Raw genomic sequence first — 18,904 nt, forward strand, 5'->3', positions numbered from 1 at the left:
TTTCTAAGAAATTTTATTAAAAGGCAAATTTCCCCAGGGTTATTAGCACATATGAGTGATTATGACATACCTAAGAACAGATTCCCAAACAATAAATCATAAGACATGTGACCAGAGAGTTCATGCTACTTCCCAGACCCAACGGCTTTACTGATTCTAGTAAATACATTTATTTTTTATATAATTTGTAGTAAGTTTATTAAGTTATAAGTATAAACTATGTCCTGATTACTAATACTGATGTCTATTTAAAAATCAAAGTAAAGAATATTTTTAAAATAATACTTAAGCATGACTTAAGCAACTTTCTGAGAAAATTTTAGATGTTCTCTAATATTGTATCCAACTCAGTTTTCCTTAATGAATTAACTGTGTTCTATTTCTAGTGTGACCCATCTACTGTCTATTTATTTCCTCCTATCTATCATGATAAGACTTTTTAAGCATTCATTCCTTTAGTTGATATTTATTGAATACTTATTTTGTTCTAGGTAATGGGTTATAAGGGCATAGCCCTAAACAATACATATCCAGGCCCTTCCTTCACACAAACCCAGGGAGTTAAAGAGATTTTTTCGTTACTTGATAATAACAACATCCTTGGGAATTCCCTGGCGGTCCAGTGGTTAGGACTCCATGCTTCCACTGCCGGGGGCCTGGGTTCGATCCCTGGTTGGGGAACTAAGATCCCATAAGCTGTGTGGTGTGACCAAAAACCAAACAAACAAACAACAAAAAACCTCAACTTAATCCTGATAATCTCTCTTTGTAGCTAGATAAAATTACTTGAACAACTTCTACTAAAAATGCCTCTTTTAGAGGGAATGTACTTCAACATAATAAAGGCCATATATGACAAGCCCACAGCTAATATCATACTCTTTGGTGAAAAACTGAAAGCTTTTCCTCTAATATCAAGAACAAGGTAAGACTGATTTACTTTGTTATAAAGCAGAAACTAATAAAAAAAAATAAAAATAAAAATTAAAAAAAAAAAAAAAGAACAAGGTAAGGATGCCCATTCTTGCCACTTTTATTCAACATAGTATTAGAAATCCTAGCCGGAACAATTGGGCAGGAAAAAGAAATAAAAGGTATCTAAATTGGAAAGGAAGAAGTAAAACTCACTATTTGCAGACAATATGATAGTACATATAGAAAACTCAAGACTCCACCAAAAACTCAGAACTAAAAAATAAATGGAGGGACTTCCCTGGTGGCACAGTGGTTAATAATCTTCCTGCCAATGCAGGGGACACAGGTTTGATCCCTGGTCTGGGAAGATCCCACATGCTGCAGAGCAACTAAGCCCGTGTGCCACAACCACTGAGCCTGCGCTCTAGAGCCTGCGAGCCACAACTACTGTGCCTGTGTGCCACAACTACTGAAGGCCATGCACCTAGAGCCCATGCTTTGCAACAAGAGAAGCCACTGCAATGAGAAGCCCGTGCACCACAACAAAGAGTAGTCCCCGCTTGCCACAACTAGAGAGAGCCCACGCACAGCAACGAAGACCCAACGCAGCCAAAAATAAATAAAAATAAATTTATTAAAAAAAATAAATAAATGCAGTAAAGTTGCAGCATACAAAATCAATATACCGAAAGCTGTTGCATTTCTATACACCAATAATGAACTATCAGAAAGAGAAATTAAGAAAACAATTGCATTTACAATTGCATCAGAAAGAATAAAATATGTAGGAATAAGCTTAGCAGAGGAAATGAAGGACCTAGACACTGAAAAGTTTAAAACATTGATGAAAGAAATGGAAGACACAAATAAATGGAAAAGTGTTCCATGCTCATGGATTCGAAGAAGTAATATTGTTAAAACGTCCATACTACTGAAGGAAATCTATAGATTCAATGCAATTCCTATCAAAATTTCAATGGCATTTTTCACAGAAATAAACAATCTTAAAATTTATGTGGACCCACAAAAGACCCTGAATAGTCCATGCAATATTGAGAAAGAAGAACAAAGCTGGAGGCACAACACTCCTTGATTTCAAACTATATTACAAAGCTCTAGTGATCAAAACAGTATGGTACTGGCATAAAAACAGACACATAGATCAATGGAACAGAACAGAGAGCCCAGAAATAAACTCACACATAAGACAATTAATTTACAACAAAGAAGCCAAGAATATACAATGGGGAAAGGAGAATCTCTTCAATAAATGGTGTTGGGAGAACTGGACCACTCTCTTATGCCATACACAGAAATTAATGCAAATGGATTAAAGACTTTAACATAAGACCTGAAACCGTAAGATTCCTAGATGAAAACATAGTTGATAAACTTCTTGACATTGGTCTTGGCATTTTTTTTTTTTTGCTCTGACAACAAAAGCAAAGGAAACAGAAGCAAAAATAAAAGCAAACAAAAAAAATGTGGGACTACATCACACTAAAGCTTCTGCACAGCAAAAGTAATCAACAAAATGAAAAGGCAACCATCTGAATGGGAGAAAATATCTGCAAATCATATAGCTGATACAGGGCTAACATCCAAAATATATAAAGAACTGATACAACTTGATAGCAAAACAAACAAACAAACAAAAAAACCCACCAAACCAATTTAAAAAATGGGTAGAAGATCTGAATAGACATTTTTCCAAAGAAGACAATCAGATATCCATCGGGTACATGAAAAGATGCTCAATACCACTTATGTCGGGGAAATGCAAATCAAAACCCCAATAAGGTATCACCTCACACCTGTTAGAGTGACTGTTTTCAAAAAGACAAGAGACAGCAAGTGCGGGCAAGGATGTGGAGAAGAGAGAATCTCTGTACTGATGATGGGAATGTAAGTTGGTGTAGCCACCATGGAAAACAGTATGGGAGGTTCCTCAAAAAATGAAAAATATAACTACATATGATCCAGTAATTTTACTTCTGGGTATTTATGCAAAGAAAATGAATACACTAACTTGAAAAGATATCTGCACCCCATGTTCATCGCAGCATTAATTACGATAGTCAAATTACAGAAACAACCTGTGTCCATCAATGGATGGATTGATGAAGAAAATATGGTATGTATATGTACAATGGAATGCTATTTGGCTGTCAGAAAGAATGAAATTTTGCTGCTTAAAACATCATGAATGGGGCTTCCCTGGTGGTGCAGTGGTTGAGAGTCCTCCTGCCAATGCAGGGGACACGGGTTCATGCCCCGGTCCAGGAAGATCCCACATGCTGCGGAGCCGCTGAGCCTGTGCATCTGGAGCCTGTGCTCCACAACAGGAGAGGCCACAAAAGTGAGAGGCCCGTGTACCGCAAAACAAACAAACAAACAAACAAACAAAAAACATCATGGATGGATCTTGAGGGCATTAGGCTAAGTGAAATAAGTCAAAGAAAGACACATAATATATTATCTCACTTATATGTGGAATAAGAATGAAATCAAAGCAACAAAAATAAACCTCATGGATACAGAGAACAGACTGGTGGTTGTTAGAAGCAGGGGTGTGTGTGTGTGTGGGGGGGGTGGAATGGGTAAAGGGAGTTAAAAGGTACAAACTTCCAATTATAAAATAAGGCGTGGGGATATAATTTATAGCATGGCAACTATAGTTAATAATACTGTATTACATATTTGAAAGTTACTGAGAGAGTAGATCTTAAAAGGTCTCACCACAAGAAAAAAATTCTGTAAATATGTATGGTGATGAATGTTAACTAGACTTACTATGGTGTTCATTTCATGATGTACACAAATGTTTATTTTGTTGTAAACCTAAAACTAACATAATGTATGTCAATTATACCTCAATAAAAAAAGTAAAAAAAAAAAAAAAAGGGAAGAAATGTAAGCTTCATTCTTTCCCAAAATTCATTAAAATTATTTTATTCATATTGATCATAAGTAACCAGGCTCACACTTACCTTTAATCTTCACATACTGCATATCTGGATTAACACACAGGGCAAGGTTACTAGGTAGAGTCCAGGGAGTAGTTGTCCAGGCAACCAAAGATATATTTTCATCTTCCTCCAAAGGGAAAGTTACAAATATTGAAGGATCTTGAACATCCTGAAATAAAATGAGATAAAGTATTCTTTTACAGATTCCATAATTGTAGACATAGAAGAAAAACGAACTGATCCTAAAGAATAAAATAAACCTTTATTTTCAGAATAAACTGAGCTTTAAAAAAAATCTGCCATACTTGTAAAAAGAAAATACAAAGTGAGAAATTCCAAGTACATTTTTTACATAAAGAAAATGCTTTAATAATTACCTTAGTAGTCACAAATAAAACATTTATAGTGTAGCAAGTGGGATACATAAATGAGGTTTCACTATTACAATGATCTATTTTATAATAAGTCCATAAAGAATTAGGTCAATAAAATAACGATTTTGGAAAACAGTGTTATTCTTTATTTGAATTGAAGGGTATATGAGAATTCTTTTCAACTTTTCAGGAAGTCTGAAATTATGCCAAAAATTAAAAACAAACACAATCCTTAGTACACACTCATAGTATGGCCAAAGTGAAAAAAGACAGAAAATACTAAGTGCTGACAAGGATGCAGTGTAATAAGAACTGTCTAGTGGAAGTATAATCCCTTTGGGGTTAGAGTGGGAGGCAATGAACCATGGCCCATGGGTCAAATCTGGCCATTACGTGTTTTTATAGAGCCCAAAACCTAAGAATGGTTTTGACAGGACTGACAGATCATCTGGCCAACAAAGTCTAAAATATTTACTATCTGGCCTTTACAAAGTTTGCCAACTCTTGCACTAGGGCTAAATGTAAGTATACCTTATGAATCAATAATCCCACTCCTGGGAATGTGTATATATGCTCCCCAAAAGACAAGCTCCAGAATGCTCACAGTAGTACTACTGATAAGAGCCAAAAATTGGATATTACCCAAATGTCCATCGACATTAGAATGGATAAGTTAAATACTAGACAGTAATTAAAATGATGATCTACAACTACACACAACATGGATGGCTTTCACAAACATAATCTTGAGCAAGAGAAGCCAGACGCAAAAAAAGAACAAAGTGTACAATTCCATTTATATTTAGTACAGAATCAGCAAACAATGAGGTTGGACGTGAGGACAGTGGTTGCTATAGAGGAGTGGGGGGATACATGCTAAACTGAAGGGACCATGAGAAGGGAGTGCTTTTGATAGGTTGCTTGACAAGGTTCTTCTTTAACTTTATCTGGGTGTTGGATTCACGTATATATTCATTTTGTGCAAGTATACGGGATAGAGCAGGTAAATGGAGGAGCAAAAAAATGTTGTCTTATTAAGCCAGGAAATAGGTACTAAGATATAAAAATTATTAATTTTAGTATGTATAGTAATAAACATAAAAAATTTAAAAAGGCACTTTAGGTAAATCTAAATAAAACATTAATAGTGATTTCCTTTGGGTACTGGGATTATAATTGTTTTCCCTCTTCTTTATATCTTCTATGGCTTCTAAATTTTCCACAATGAGCATAAGCCTCATAAATAATCACATCAACCAGACTTCTAAAAACTAAAAATTTAGACAATATAAAAAATAAATATTTTTATATACCACAAGTTGGTTTACCTTTTGGAAAAGTTGGAAGGACTTTCTTCTGTAACTCAATTTAGTGACGTACAGCTTGCTCTTTCCCAATAAGAGAATGTATTTATTTACTTATAGAAGAGTATACACTTTGAAAACCCTAGGACCTAACAAGCTATAATGGGGCTCTAACATGTAAAAATTTAGTTACCAAAGAAAATTCCAGCATAGTACACAAGGATTTATATTACAAAACGTTTGGAGCAACACCAATTATTACCATTTAAAAAGAAAAAAAAGGCTGTGCCCTCTGAACACCTCAAATATCTCTCAAAAGAATGAATAAACTGTAATCTATTTGTTATATGAAACACTATACAGCAGTTAAAAATAAACTTAAAACTACATGTATCAATATGAAGAAACTTTAAAACAATGTTTAGTATAAAAGGCAAGGTGCAGAATAAATACAATGAATGAGATTTAAAAACTTGCAAACAACACTAAATACTGTTTATGGATACTTATACAGATAATAAAAGTATAAAAATATGCATGAAAAAGAAACACCAAATTCAGCATAGTGGTTACCTATCAGGATGTGAAGAAGAAAATGGAAAAGAGAAATGTGCTGTAAATAAACAAACTGTGGTATATTCTCCTACACAGAAATTAGAACAAAAGATCCAAAACTACATATAACATGGATGACTATCACAAACATAATGCTGAGTGAGAAAAGCCAGAAACAGAAGAATACATAGTGGATCTTTCCATTTCTTCAAAGTACAGAACCAGACAAAACTAATCAACTGCTATCTGTGAATTTGATGTATTTGAAATCAACAAAAACAGATGCATTTAGTGAAACCCATGTTTTGTTTTTTAATTTTTTGGCCACGCTGAGAGGCTTGCGGGATCTTAGTTCCTTCCCCAAGCAAGGACTGAACCTGCGCCCTCAGCAGTGAAAGCATGGAGGACTTGCCACTGGACCACCAGGGAATTCTCCTCGTGAAAGTCATTAAATGGTATACTTAAGATCAGAGCATTGAATTATAGGTAAAATTTAACCCACCCCACCAAAAAACCATAAACAAAACAAACATAAAAATGAAGTACTGGGCTTCCCTGGTGGCGCAGTGGTTGAGAGTCCACCTGCCGATGCAGGGGACACGGGTTCGTGCCCCGGTCAGGGAAGATCCCACATGCTGCGGAGCAGCTGGGCCTGTGAGCCATGGCCGCTGAGCCTGTGTGTCCGGAGGCTGTGCTCCTCAACGGGAGAGGCCATAAGAGTGAGAGGCCCGCATACCGCAAAAAAAAAAAAAAAAAAAAAAAAAAAAAAAAAGAAGTACTTATTTCTATAAAATGCAGAGGACAGAGAAAATGTTAGATTATGGAGATGTAATCATCAAAACTCAGATTGTGGGAAACTACAAGATAATATCTGTTTCCCAAACAACAATTTGCAAGGAGGAAAAAAAAGAAAAAGAAAAATATAGAAAGAGAAATGGAGACCTACACATTAAAACAGACCTAAAAGACAACTATTACCGTGTATGAACCTTCCTTATGTCTCGATTAAAACAAAACAAAAAAGAAAAAACAAACAAAAAAACCCAACTAGAAATAACCCGAGGGCAAAAAAGGATGCTGTTTATGAGACAAATAGAAATGTGAACACTGATGATATCCAGGAGTTAAACAACTACAGAATATTTAATATTAAGAACATTAAAAATGATTGATGATGACTTCTTAAGGTGTGATAATGGTACTCTGGTAATGTTAAAGAAATATTTCTTATCTAGTAAAGATATATAATGAATTACTTATTGATAAAATGATATGTCTAAAATTTGCTTTTGAAAAAGGGTCTGGGAGAAGTAAGTGGAGTGTGTAGATGAGGCAGGATTGACTATAGAGATTGTAGGGGATACACGATAGGACATGGGAGTTAATTATTCTGTTAATTAATTATTCTGTCTACTTTTGTATATGCTTGAAATTCTCCACATTAAAGTGTTTTTAAAAAGTAAGCAAATACAGCAATATATTAAGATTTGACAAAACTTAAGTCTTTGGTACTCAATAGTTAGTATATTATCCTCTACATTTTTATGTGCTTAAAATATTTTATTAAAAAAAACATAGTAACATGAGCACCGCCATATAAGGGTATTTAGGGGACAACAGGAAGGCATCATCATGCCCACCTCACAAGGATATGCAACGATCCAATGGGATGTTGTAAGCATTCTGCAAGACGAAAAGTGCTTTTGAAATGCAAGTGTTAATAATAATGATATGTAGGTAAATATACCACAGTTTGTTTATTTACAGCACATTTCTCTTTTCCAAACCTTAGCCATGAGATATAATTCCAAACAAATCAACATCCTTTAAAACAAAGAGGGTTAGATAAACTCAGAAATAAAACACCCCTTGAATATACACACATGAGAACAGATGGTTCTTATTCCTGAAGACTTACAGTCTTTACTATCTGCCTGGATAAGGTAAAGCAGTACACTCTGTAAACAACAGACACGTCTAAACTCTTATACCAATGACAGAAAGTTATTCCATTCATCAAAGATCATAACACACCACCAATCGCAAATCAGATTTTCCTCCAAATACTTTTAACAAATAAATGATATTCCAAAGCCTCAGATGAGGCACAAAAACACCCTAAGCAATAACCCTTATGAAACAGTGACTGGAGGAAAATAGAGCAGAGGTGGACTCATTAAACAAAGAGAGGCATAAAAATATGGTTAAAACAAGCCAAACCTATCACATTAAGACACATAATTCACATCACTCCCCAGGCTAACATTCCACACTGGGACTAAGTTACCATGATCACCACAGCCATTTAACTTCTGAGTACATAACTTAACGCCAATGACATCTCACATACCCTGTAATTCTGGTGAGATTCAAAGTTGGAAAGCGGAGTATTGCATGCAGTGGAAAAGGGCATGACTTTCACTCCTCTATAAACAAGGCCTTTATCATAGAGCTGTTTGAAGACCCACCTGGCAAGTAAACAGACAGAATTTTACAATTACATAACCATAATTCTATTTTCCCAAATGCAAACATTTATGCCAGTTTCTGGTTTGTAGAGTTTCTCACAGCCAAAGAAGTGGAAACACAATGTCTCTCAACCGGTGAATAGCTGGTAAATTACAACAGATCAGTATAATGAGATATTATGTAGACATTAAAAGTGCAAATAACTGTTGACATGGAAAGGTGTTCATGACTTGATGTTGACTGAGAAAAGCAATTGACACCATACTGTACAATGAGGTACCAATTACGTAAAACTGTATGTATCAGTATACATATTTAAATTTTTAGAGATGCTAAAAAAGTCGATTGTCACCAATATGTTAACTATGGTTGGGATTTCAGACTTTTTTTTTTAATTTTAAATTTTATTTATTTATTTATTTATTTTTGGCTGCGCTGGGTCTTTGTTGCTGTGTGCGGACTTTCTCTAGTTGCAGCAAGCGGGGGCTACTCTTCATTGCGGTGTGCAGGCTTCTCATTACTGTGGCTTCTCTTATTGCGGAGCACGGGCTCTAGGCACACAGGCTCAGAAGTTGTGGCGCAGGGGCTTAGTTGCTCCGCAGCATGTGGGACCTTCCCGGACCAGGGATCGAACCTGTGTCCCCTGCATTGGCAGGTGGATTCTCAACCACTGCACCACCAGAGAAGCCAGACTTTTTGTTTTTCTTAATAGTTTTCTGGTATACTGCTTAAATTTCACTGTAATGGACAGTTTTACAGAGGCAATTTAAAAAGTATAAACCACTGGGATTAGGATCAGATATCTCTCCTACAGTCAGTCAAAAACTTTTATTAAACACCTAAACATGTTGCTCTAAGCTAAATGTAGCAAGACACTGGAAAACAGTCATCCCAGGTTCTCCTGTGGTGACTACTCACCTTTCCCAATTGGGTGCCAGAATTCATTTGGTAGGAATCCTTACTTTAACTCATTTTTACAGTTTGATTCCTATGTACTTGGCACAATAAATGTATTAAATTCTCTCCCATTTGTTAAAATACATTTTTATGTAAAACTGTGCAAGTATTTTCATGGTATTCCTTTGGCTTTGGATAAAGCCTAAAAGGTGACATCTTGTAACAAATTTCCCAAGTTTAAACTCAAATTATATACTCTGATGCAAGGACATTCACTGGAGACCAGAGGAAAAGTGTCAGATTTGTGTCTTAAGACCATGATTCAAGCCTAAGAGCCATATAATTAGTTGAGTGATCTCAAGCAAGTCACAACCACTTGCCTTTATCTCAAAGAGGGTCCTAACCCAATCCACAGGACTTTCTGGATCATCTGGGAAAATTCAAGTGGAAGTACTTTATATACTCAAAAGCACCAACTCAATCTAAATTATCTCCATTAAATTAATGTTATCATTTTAAATGTATCTCCTACTATTTTTTAAATATTCACCCTAGGTCTATATGCCTTATTTATATGCCAACATGTTCCTCAGGAATAACTAACATTCTAATAGCAAGAGGCTTTGAAACGGTTTTCCCCCAATTCAAGTATGTTTTATGTAAATTAAGAAGTCTGATGTAGAGCTATATATTGTCCAACATGGTAGCACTAGCCACATGTGCTCATTTAAATCTATTAAAATTAGAAATTCAGTTTCTTGGTCATACTAACCACATTTAAGTGCTAAACTGTCCTGATCTAGAGCATAAAGAGTACCTGCTTTTTCAGAAGTTTAAGAGAAACCCTGCTTTTTAGAATGCCCTAATCATGAGAACTCCAACTACTCAGTGAAATGGGAAGCCCCCCTGTCCAAAGTTTCTGCCATGGCAGAGAGTTGAATCAGCTCTCACCCTTGGGTACATGGGTCTGGAGATGCACCCACAGGGGCACATCAGAGTCAGAGGGTCTGAGAACTGTCCCACGGTATCTATCTCCTCAAAGGCAAAGGCATGTGCCAAGCATGTGCAACAGATCTTGACTAACAGAAATGTAATCAGGTAGACAGGATGACAGTAAGAGGAACAATCACCTACAGTGCAGCACAAAAATATGTATCCTACAAAAGAGCTTTGCAACTCACCTGTAATCATGCATAACTTAACAAAAGTAGGACTCCCTCAAGGCCTGAGTTATGTACACAGGTCATTTTGCAACCATAATAACTATTTTCCCATTAATGATACATAATGATTCTCAGACTATTGTAGGAGGCTCAGGTTAAATCACCTATCAAGACTGGCACTGGGCTTCCCTGGTAGTGCAGTGGTTAAGAATCTGCCTGCCAATGCAGGGGACATGGGTTCGAGCCCTGGTCCGGGAAGATCCCACATGCCGCGGAGCAACTAAGCCCATGTGCCACAACTACTGAGCCCGCGTGCCTAGAGCCTGTGCTCTGCAACCAGAGACACCACAGTAATGAGAAGCCTGCACACCACAACGAAGAGCAGCGCCCACTCACTGCAACTAGACAAAGCCCATACGCAGCAACAAAGACCCAATGCAGCCAAAAATAAAGAAAATAGATTAAAAAAAAAAAAAAGACTGGCATTGCCAACAGTTGTCTTATAATAGTAAAAGGAAGCAAAATTCATTTTGAAACTCATGAAACAGTGACTGCACATACAACTTCTCTTAGTAAAAAATTCAAGTACACATCTCTTAGACTTAATTCCTTCAACCAAACAAACCCATTTCTGAAACCTAATTTTCCTAAAATTTGGTACTAATTAATTTGACAAAAAAACCTTGAACTCACATCAGGCCATTTATATTCTTCATTTATTTTACTTAGTGTGAAGAGTTATATGTTCTGATATAGAAATAGTAATGAAATTGATTACAGGTTCCTGCTCAATCTGCTACGGCCATTATATACTACAGAACATATGGATGACCTGATACCTTTCTAGAATCCAAAATTTACTGAATTCAAAAATAAACCTAGGGGAGGAAGGGACGAATAGGTGGAGTACAGTGGCATTTTACGGCAATGCATAATTCTAGAATTATGGATATATGTCATCACACGTTTGTCCAAATTCACAGAATGCATAACAAGAGTGAACCCTTATGTAAACTCTGGGCTTAGCGTGATTATGATCTGTCAAGGTAGGTTCATGAATTGTAACAAATGTACCACTCTGGTGGGGGATGCTGATAATGGAGGAGGCTATGTATGTGTGGAGGCACAGCGTACATGGGAAATCTGTATATCTTCCTCTTTTATTTTTTTAGAGCATTTTTAGGTTCACAGCAAAATTAAGTCTTTAAAAACAGAAACAAAACAAATCCATCCCCAAAGATTTCAGATAATTGTGGATCTGAAAACAAGCGGATTCATGCTAGAGCATCTCTACTAACTACTATAACAAAATAGTCATTATATTTCAACTTCAAATAAACTTACCAGACAGATTCCATGAATTGTGGATAGAGAGTTTTGTAGTCATTGTCAAAGTCAATCCATCGGCCAAGTCTGGTAATAGTAGACTTAAAAAATATGAATATTAGAGTTTTTAGACAATGGTATTTGTTATTGTATAGCAATTTGTTTTACTTCTGTTATCACTACATATGATGATTTTGGAAAAACAGAACAATCAATGGCTCAAGTAAATGTATACTGTAAACAACACATTTTGTAAGGTTAAGAACAAGTTTTCTTGGCATTCATCCTCTATGCAGGGAATGTTATTTATAAGTATTAACATTCTTTTATAAAAGTCTACCAAAACTACCATTTGGCAAACACAAGTCTAACTGTTGCTGGCATGAATCATCAATGGTTGCTAAAATTACTGAGTCATAGTATGATAAGAAACAGGGTACTTAACTAATTACAAAGGAAAAACTGCAACTTTACAATGGAGAAACCTGACAGAATCACCTTAGTTAACAAAGTGAACAACACCAATGAGACTTATCAGCATCACAGGCCTTCTGATATGATAGACTGAGAAGGGGATGATGTTACTTCTGAGGAATTCTTGCCAAAAATGTATAAGCTAAGCTGAATCATAAGGAAACATCAGACACTGAGGGACTTCTTACAAAATAACTGGTCTGTATTCTTTAAAAGTGACAAGGTCGGGCTTCCCTGGTGGCGCAGTGGTTGGGAGTCCGCCTGCCGATGCAGGGGACGCGGGTTCGTGCCCCGGTCCGGGAAGATCCCACGTGCCGCGGAGCGGCTGGGCCCGTGAGCCATGGCCGCTGAGCCGGCGCGTCCGGAGCCTGTGCTCCGCAGCGGGAGAGGCCACAGCAGTGAGAGGCCGGCATACCGCAAAAAAAAAAAAAAAAAAAAAAAAAAGTGACAAGGTCATGAAAGACAAACACTGAGGGAATGTTCCAGATTGAAGGAGACTGAGGAGGTATGACAACTAAATGCAATCTATGCTCCTCGATTGGATCTTGCATCAAAAGTAAAAATCAGTGGGACAACTGGCTAAATCTGAATAAGGTGTATAATATTGTATCAATGTTAATCCTGCTTTTGATAATTATACTATAGTTATTAAAGGTGTTAGCTTTTGGGAAGTGGGTGATGGGTATAGAGGCTCTTCATACTATTTTCGGGCGGGGGTGGGGAAAAGAGCCCATATGCATGTTATAATCATCAGGATTTTCCCCTACTGGTGACCAGGCAAGAAAGGTAGATTAAAGAAAGTTAGGTTAGGAGAAAATTGAGGAGCTTTGATTTTTAGGTTGATGAAATCAGATTTCATTCAACAATGAAGATAAGTCTTGAGCAGGAAGAGTACAATGAACAGTCTTGAGAGAAATAACTTGGCAGGCTAAGTGGAAGGAACATGAGCAAGAGACCAATTGGTAGATTCTTACAGAAATAAAGACAATGGTAGGTGAGAGACTAGGTTGTAGGAATGAAAAGAAATGTCTAGATAAGAGATACTAAGAAAGGCTTGATAGGATTTGACATTTGAATCGGTCATGATGATTAAAGTTTGAAGTCTGGAAGACTGATACCACTGGCAGAATAGGGAATTCTGAAGAATAGCAAATTTGACAGTCAAAGTGGTAAGACAGTGAAGATGGGAAAAAAAAAAGCCAGACATGTTTTTAAGTTGTATATATATATTAATCTGAGAGCCACGGAGGAAAGGGAGAGTTGAGGACCTTTGTTCCTAAGCACATCAGAATAAGAGAGGACAAGAGCTCTGCTGGCAACAGACGGTTACTAAAATGTACCAGTTGTGGGAGCTCTATTACTAAGAGAAGCAGTGGGCAAGATGGGAGTCAATATAAAACCATGGGTACAAATGTGAATTGTTTTTAACATCTGAATTTTTTAATTGCCAACATTCAAGTTAATCTATTTGCTAGGACAGCATGATTCCTGTCATATACTGTGGGTATGTAGGAGATTAAACATGGAAGACCAATCAAGCACATAGAAATCAGAAAAGAGAGGGTTCAGTTTAAGCTAACAGTTTAAGTAATGGAGTTGAAGATGGAAGCTAAACACTCCTTTAAAGAGGATTATCAATCCCTCTTTTGTTACACTTTTGGGTACATATCGTAAAAAGCACAAGGAACCATAAAACATTTCAACCTCCATTTAAAAGCTAGAGGTTTTTTTCATTCTACTTAAAATAACCAAAAATACCTTCCACTCAGTAGAATATCGCATCACAATTGCTCGGCACTGACTGTTATATTCTGCAATCCCCAATCTGGCAACATCCTCTGGTCCTCTGATTCCCAGTGTCTTATCAATTTCATATTCCTGAAAATTTGCAATAAGATTGTTAACATCCCTGCCCTATAAAACAAATGCAATTCGACAAAACTAGAAAATAAAACAGATTAAAAAAAATTAGTTCTCAGAAAATCTACAGAGAAAATGAACTATAAATAGTATTATCAAAATGAAGAAAGTCTGATTATAGCAAAAATTCATACTTTAACATATTGTATAATGAAATCGAATGCTTATTAAAAAATCAAAACATTATAAGGCTGGTGACTCAAACGTACCACAGGTAAACCATGACAATCCCATCCAAATCTTCTATCAACGTGAAGCCCACTCTGGTGAGCATATCTTGTAACTATATCTTTAATTGTCCCTGCAAGTATATGTCCATAGTGAGGCAGTCCAGTTGCAAAAGGAGGCCCATCATAGAAGGTAAATCTAAGAGGTAATAAAAATACATTAAGTTACTTTAAAACAGACAGCAAAAATTTAGGACAGCATTTTTCTATAGATAGCTCCTGTAACTATAGAGCCTTTGGGGAGAAGAAAAGCTGCGAGGCTAGGAAACTCAGACATGACTGATTAGATATCTACTGGAGGCCCTACCTTTAAAAAAGCTAATTATGACAGAGTTGGAGAGACCTGTATTGGACCATCCATCCTTCATTAATTAGTTCCATGATATAAGGGAAATTATTCACCCTGATCCTGAGTTATCTATAAAATAGGGCAACAAACACCTATGATAAAGTTTTTGAGCACAGGAGACACATGATGAAAACAGTAATTAAAGAAAGGACTGGTCTTTAGGTGAATGAAGACTAGACGCAGGAAGTACCCCAATAGGAGTCTATTACACTACTAGTCTAGATGCTTAAATGAGGGTAGTGAGAATGAGAAACGTGGAAAGGAAGAGAGTGATATACAAACTCTATTCGGAAGACCTCTTATTCTTAAAGACGCTACCAAAGAAATTCACATACTTTGGCCTATGTTTTGATTGCTTTAAGCATTCCTGAAAACAATTAAAGTCGGACCAAAACTGCAAGATTTTCTCTTCTTCAGCAGGAAAATTGATGTTTTCTGGAACTTGTTGAACCATTTTGTTACTGCAAGAGAAATCAAATGTATTATTCTCAAAAGAGAAGTCTAGGAATAACAGAGTACCATACATTAAAATAGATGTACCTATCGCTAGCCATGATACTACCTGGTACTTAAAAAAAAATTCCCCTTTTTTTAAGGTAAAGTTCACATACCATAAAGTTCACCCTTTTAAAGTATATAATATGGGACTTCCCTGGTGGTCCAGTGGCTAAGACCACACTCCCAATGCAGGGGGCCTGGGTTCGATCCCTGGTCAGGGAACTAGATCCTGCATGCCACAACTAAAAAAAGATCCCACGTGCCGCAACGAAGGTCCCGCATGCTGCAACTAAGACCTGGAGCAGCCAAATAAATAAATAAATATTAAAAAAAAATAAAGTGCACAGTTCATTTTTACCTTTTTTTTTTTTTTTTTAAGTATATTCACAAGGTTGGGCAACCACCACCACTCACTACTTCCAGAACATTTTCTTCACTACTCCCACTTCTGCCCTCCAAGAACTTGTACACATTAGCAGTCACTCTCTATTCTCCTCTTCCCCAGCCTCCTGGAGCCCATTAATCTGCTTTCTGCCTCTCTAGATTTTCCTATTCTGGACATTTCACATAAATGAAGTTATGTATATACAGCCTATTGCGTCTGGCTTCTTTCACTTAGAATTATGTTTTCGAGGTTCATCCATGTTGTGATATGTACTCATACTTCATTGCTTTTTATGGCTGAATAATATTTCATCATACAGATATGCCACTTTTTGTTTATCCATTCATCAGTTCATGGACATTAGCATTGTTTCCACTTTTGGACAGAGCTGCTATGAATATTCATGTATAAGTTTTTATATGGACATGTGTTTTCAGCTCTCTTAAGTAAATACCTCGGAGTACAACTGCTGGGTAATATGGTACTGTGTTTAACTTTTTGAGAAACTGCCAAAATGTTTTCCAAAGCTGCTGTGTCATTTTACATTCTCCCCGCAGAGAATGAGATTCCAGTTTTTCCACATCCACACTCCTTATCGTCCATCTTTGGATTATAGGAAATCCTAGTGGGTATAACATGGTATCTCATTGTGGTTTTGATTTCCATTTCCCTAATGATTAGTGATGTTGAGCTTATTGGCCATTTCATGCCTTCTTTGGAGAAACGTCTATTCATCCTTTGCCCATTGTTTAATTGGGTTGTCTTTTTACTGCTGAGTTGTAAGAGTTCTTTATATTCTAGATAAAATCCCCTTATCAGTTACAGGATTTGCAAAAATTTTTTTCCCATTCTGTGGCTTGTTTCTTATTTTCTTCATGGTATATTCTTTGAAGCACAAACACTGTTAATTTTGGTGAAGTCCTGTTTATTTATTGGTTTCGCTACTTCAACTTTTGGTGTCATATCTAAGAAACCACTACAGATAACAAGGTTGTGAAGTTTTAGCTGTTATATTTAGGCCACTGATCCATCTTGAGTTATTTCTGTATATGGTATGAAGTAGAAATATATGGTACCTTTAAATTTATTTCAGAATTTGTGTCCAACTCACACTCTTCACTTATTCTACAACTACAGTATAACATTTAGTAATTGCAGACAACACACTTAAAAAAAAAGAAAAGAAAATCTTGGCAATTCTGTCTAATGATACTAAAAATTCATTAATAATCTGAAAAAATAAATCTCAAAGTAGGTAAAAATTCTTACCTACATCACAGGACAGAAAGCACTTCTGTTGAATCAACCTAATCTTTCTGAGGAAAACAGGCAAAACCTAAAAAAATTTTAAAGCTAAAAAGATGAGAATCACATTCAAATAATTCCTAGCTCATTCTAATTTTACATTTTATCACTTTTGTTGCTTACTCATGATTTTTGTAAAAGACAAACTCTGTATCTCTCTGATTTAGTGCCTGGTGAGAGAAGTCTTAAAGTATCTTTTTCAGAAGTTTGTTAATAACCTCTTTCAGAAACACTTGATCAGTCGGGGCTTAACTATCTAGTGAGCATCCTCGAGCCCATTCCTCCTCAAAGCCTATTTATTCTCACTTTATAATTCTAATAAGGTTGGTGACCAGATTTCCAAGCCAACATCAGATTAGAAGGGGACAGAATTGCTAATAATGAGAAAACAACAGAGAAGGTGGAAAACCTTAAGAACACAAGAACTGTAACACTCTGGGATAAGTGACTCTAGGAGCAAAGAGACTTACATACTTCAACCAATTCTGAAAACATCAAAGCCTAGGTACAGTAATTGACCTATGCCATCAAAAAAATTTTTTTAATAAAAAACAAATAAAAAATAAATTTATGTATATAAAGCAATGCTAGAAATTATGGAATTTCAAAGACAAATATAGTCCTTACTATGTTAACTCATTTCTATTCTATTTTATTTGACAGAGAACGTGAAGAGACTAACCAAAAGATTAACCATAAAATGGCAAATACACACATTGATTAAAAATAAAATTAGGGAATCTAAAAATTATATGGAAATTCAAGATCAGGGGAAATTTAAATCATGCAGCTCCTATGCTTTTATCAATTAGCCACACTGATTCAAAATATGACTGTGAGCTTCCCAGCAGTCAAGACAAGGGATAAAAAGTTAAAAGGATATTGATTTTGCACATAAGAGAAAAATCTATAAAAAAATGAGATTTTTGCCACTGAGGTCTGAGTCACACATGGAAATGAGTGATCTGTTTAATAAACATTTTTAACATCAGAAAAAACATTTTTTTAAGTTTGTTACAAGCGGTGTCTTTCCTTTTGTCCCCCTGTCATTTATTTTTGAGATGTGAGAGTACCTTTGAGTTTCATATAGGAAAAAAATAAGGAAAAAACAGGTGGGCCATTTAACTCAACTATCCATTTCTGATTAGGGTGTTCCATTAAATGTTATTAAACAGAAGTTGAAAAGCATTTTGGATCTTCAGTTCTTGTTATAATTTCCAGCCTTTGAAGGATGGAGAGAGGTGTTAGTCTGCGCATTTACTGATTTAGTAGGAGTCCTACTGGTTCAGTGACAACCTTACTAGAGGCCAATTGAAACTTAAGGGGTTACATCTGAAGACTAACATATCTTTAGATATCAACATATTTATTTCTGTCACCCCCTACTGCTTGTCAAGGCTGGTCCTATGATTGCCAGCATCTATGGAAGTTGATTAGATCTAGCAGACTCACCAGCCCCACCTTGGACTGAGGAGTCTGAACCTGCTTTTTAACAAGATCCTAGGGGATGAGCATGCACATCAAAATTTAAGTCATTCTCTTAAACTGTTCTGACCATTATTCTGGAATATCTATCTGAACTTTTTTTTTTTTGAGAAAACGAGGTTTAAGCTTTCTGTGAAGATGGCTTTTAACTTTTGTAAAATTTTCTAGAGAGCCTCTACTCGCCCCAGAGATTAAGAACCACTGCATTATTGGGCCAAACACAATGACCCATGTAATGGTATAGACTATTCCAGGAAGAGCCATGTATCAGTGACCGGGCTATGGTGGC

At 36.2% G+C, this 18,904-nt stretch overlaps 1 protein-coding gene across 4 annotated transcripts in view; it reads right to left on the reverse strand.

The window, feature by feature from the left end:
• Nucleotides 1–18,904, reverse strand: part of IARS1 (isoleucyl-tRNA synthetase 1) — an 81,621-nt gene that overhangs the window by 59,541 nt on the left and 3,176 nt on the right. For all 4 annotated transcript variants that reach the window (XM_082620210.1, XM_082620209.1, XM_082620208.1 and 1 more), the window contains exons 2-7: nucleotides 15,278–15,403; nucleotides 14,576–14,732; nucleotides 14,205–14,324; nucleotides 11,991–12,073; nucleotides 8,468–8,585; nucleotides 3,906–4,053 (exon numbers count right to left, since the gene is read on the reverse strand). In XM_082620210.1, the coding sequence (XP_082476336.1) occupies nucleotides 3,906–4,053; nucleotides 8,468–8,585; nucleotides 11,991–12,073; nucleotides 14,205–14,324; nucleotides 14,576–14,732; nucleotides 15,278–15,396 (745 nt within the window). In that variant the 5' untranslated portion in view covers nucleotides 15,397–15,403. The remainder of the gene's footprint in view (nucleotides 1–3,905; nucleotides 4,054–8,467; nucleotides 8,586–11,990; nucleotides 12,074–14,204; nucleotides 14,325–14,575; nucleotides 14,733–15,277; nucleotides 15,404–18,904) is intronic.

The sequence above is a fragment of the Mesoplodon mirus genome (assembly GCF_964341445.2).
Source record: "Mesoplodon mirus genome assembly, chromosome: 1".
NCBI classification, from domain to species: Eukaryota; Metazoa; Chordata; class Mammalia; order Artiodactyla; family Ziphiidae; genus Mesoplodon; species Mesoplodon mirus.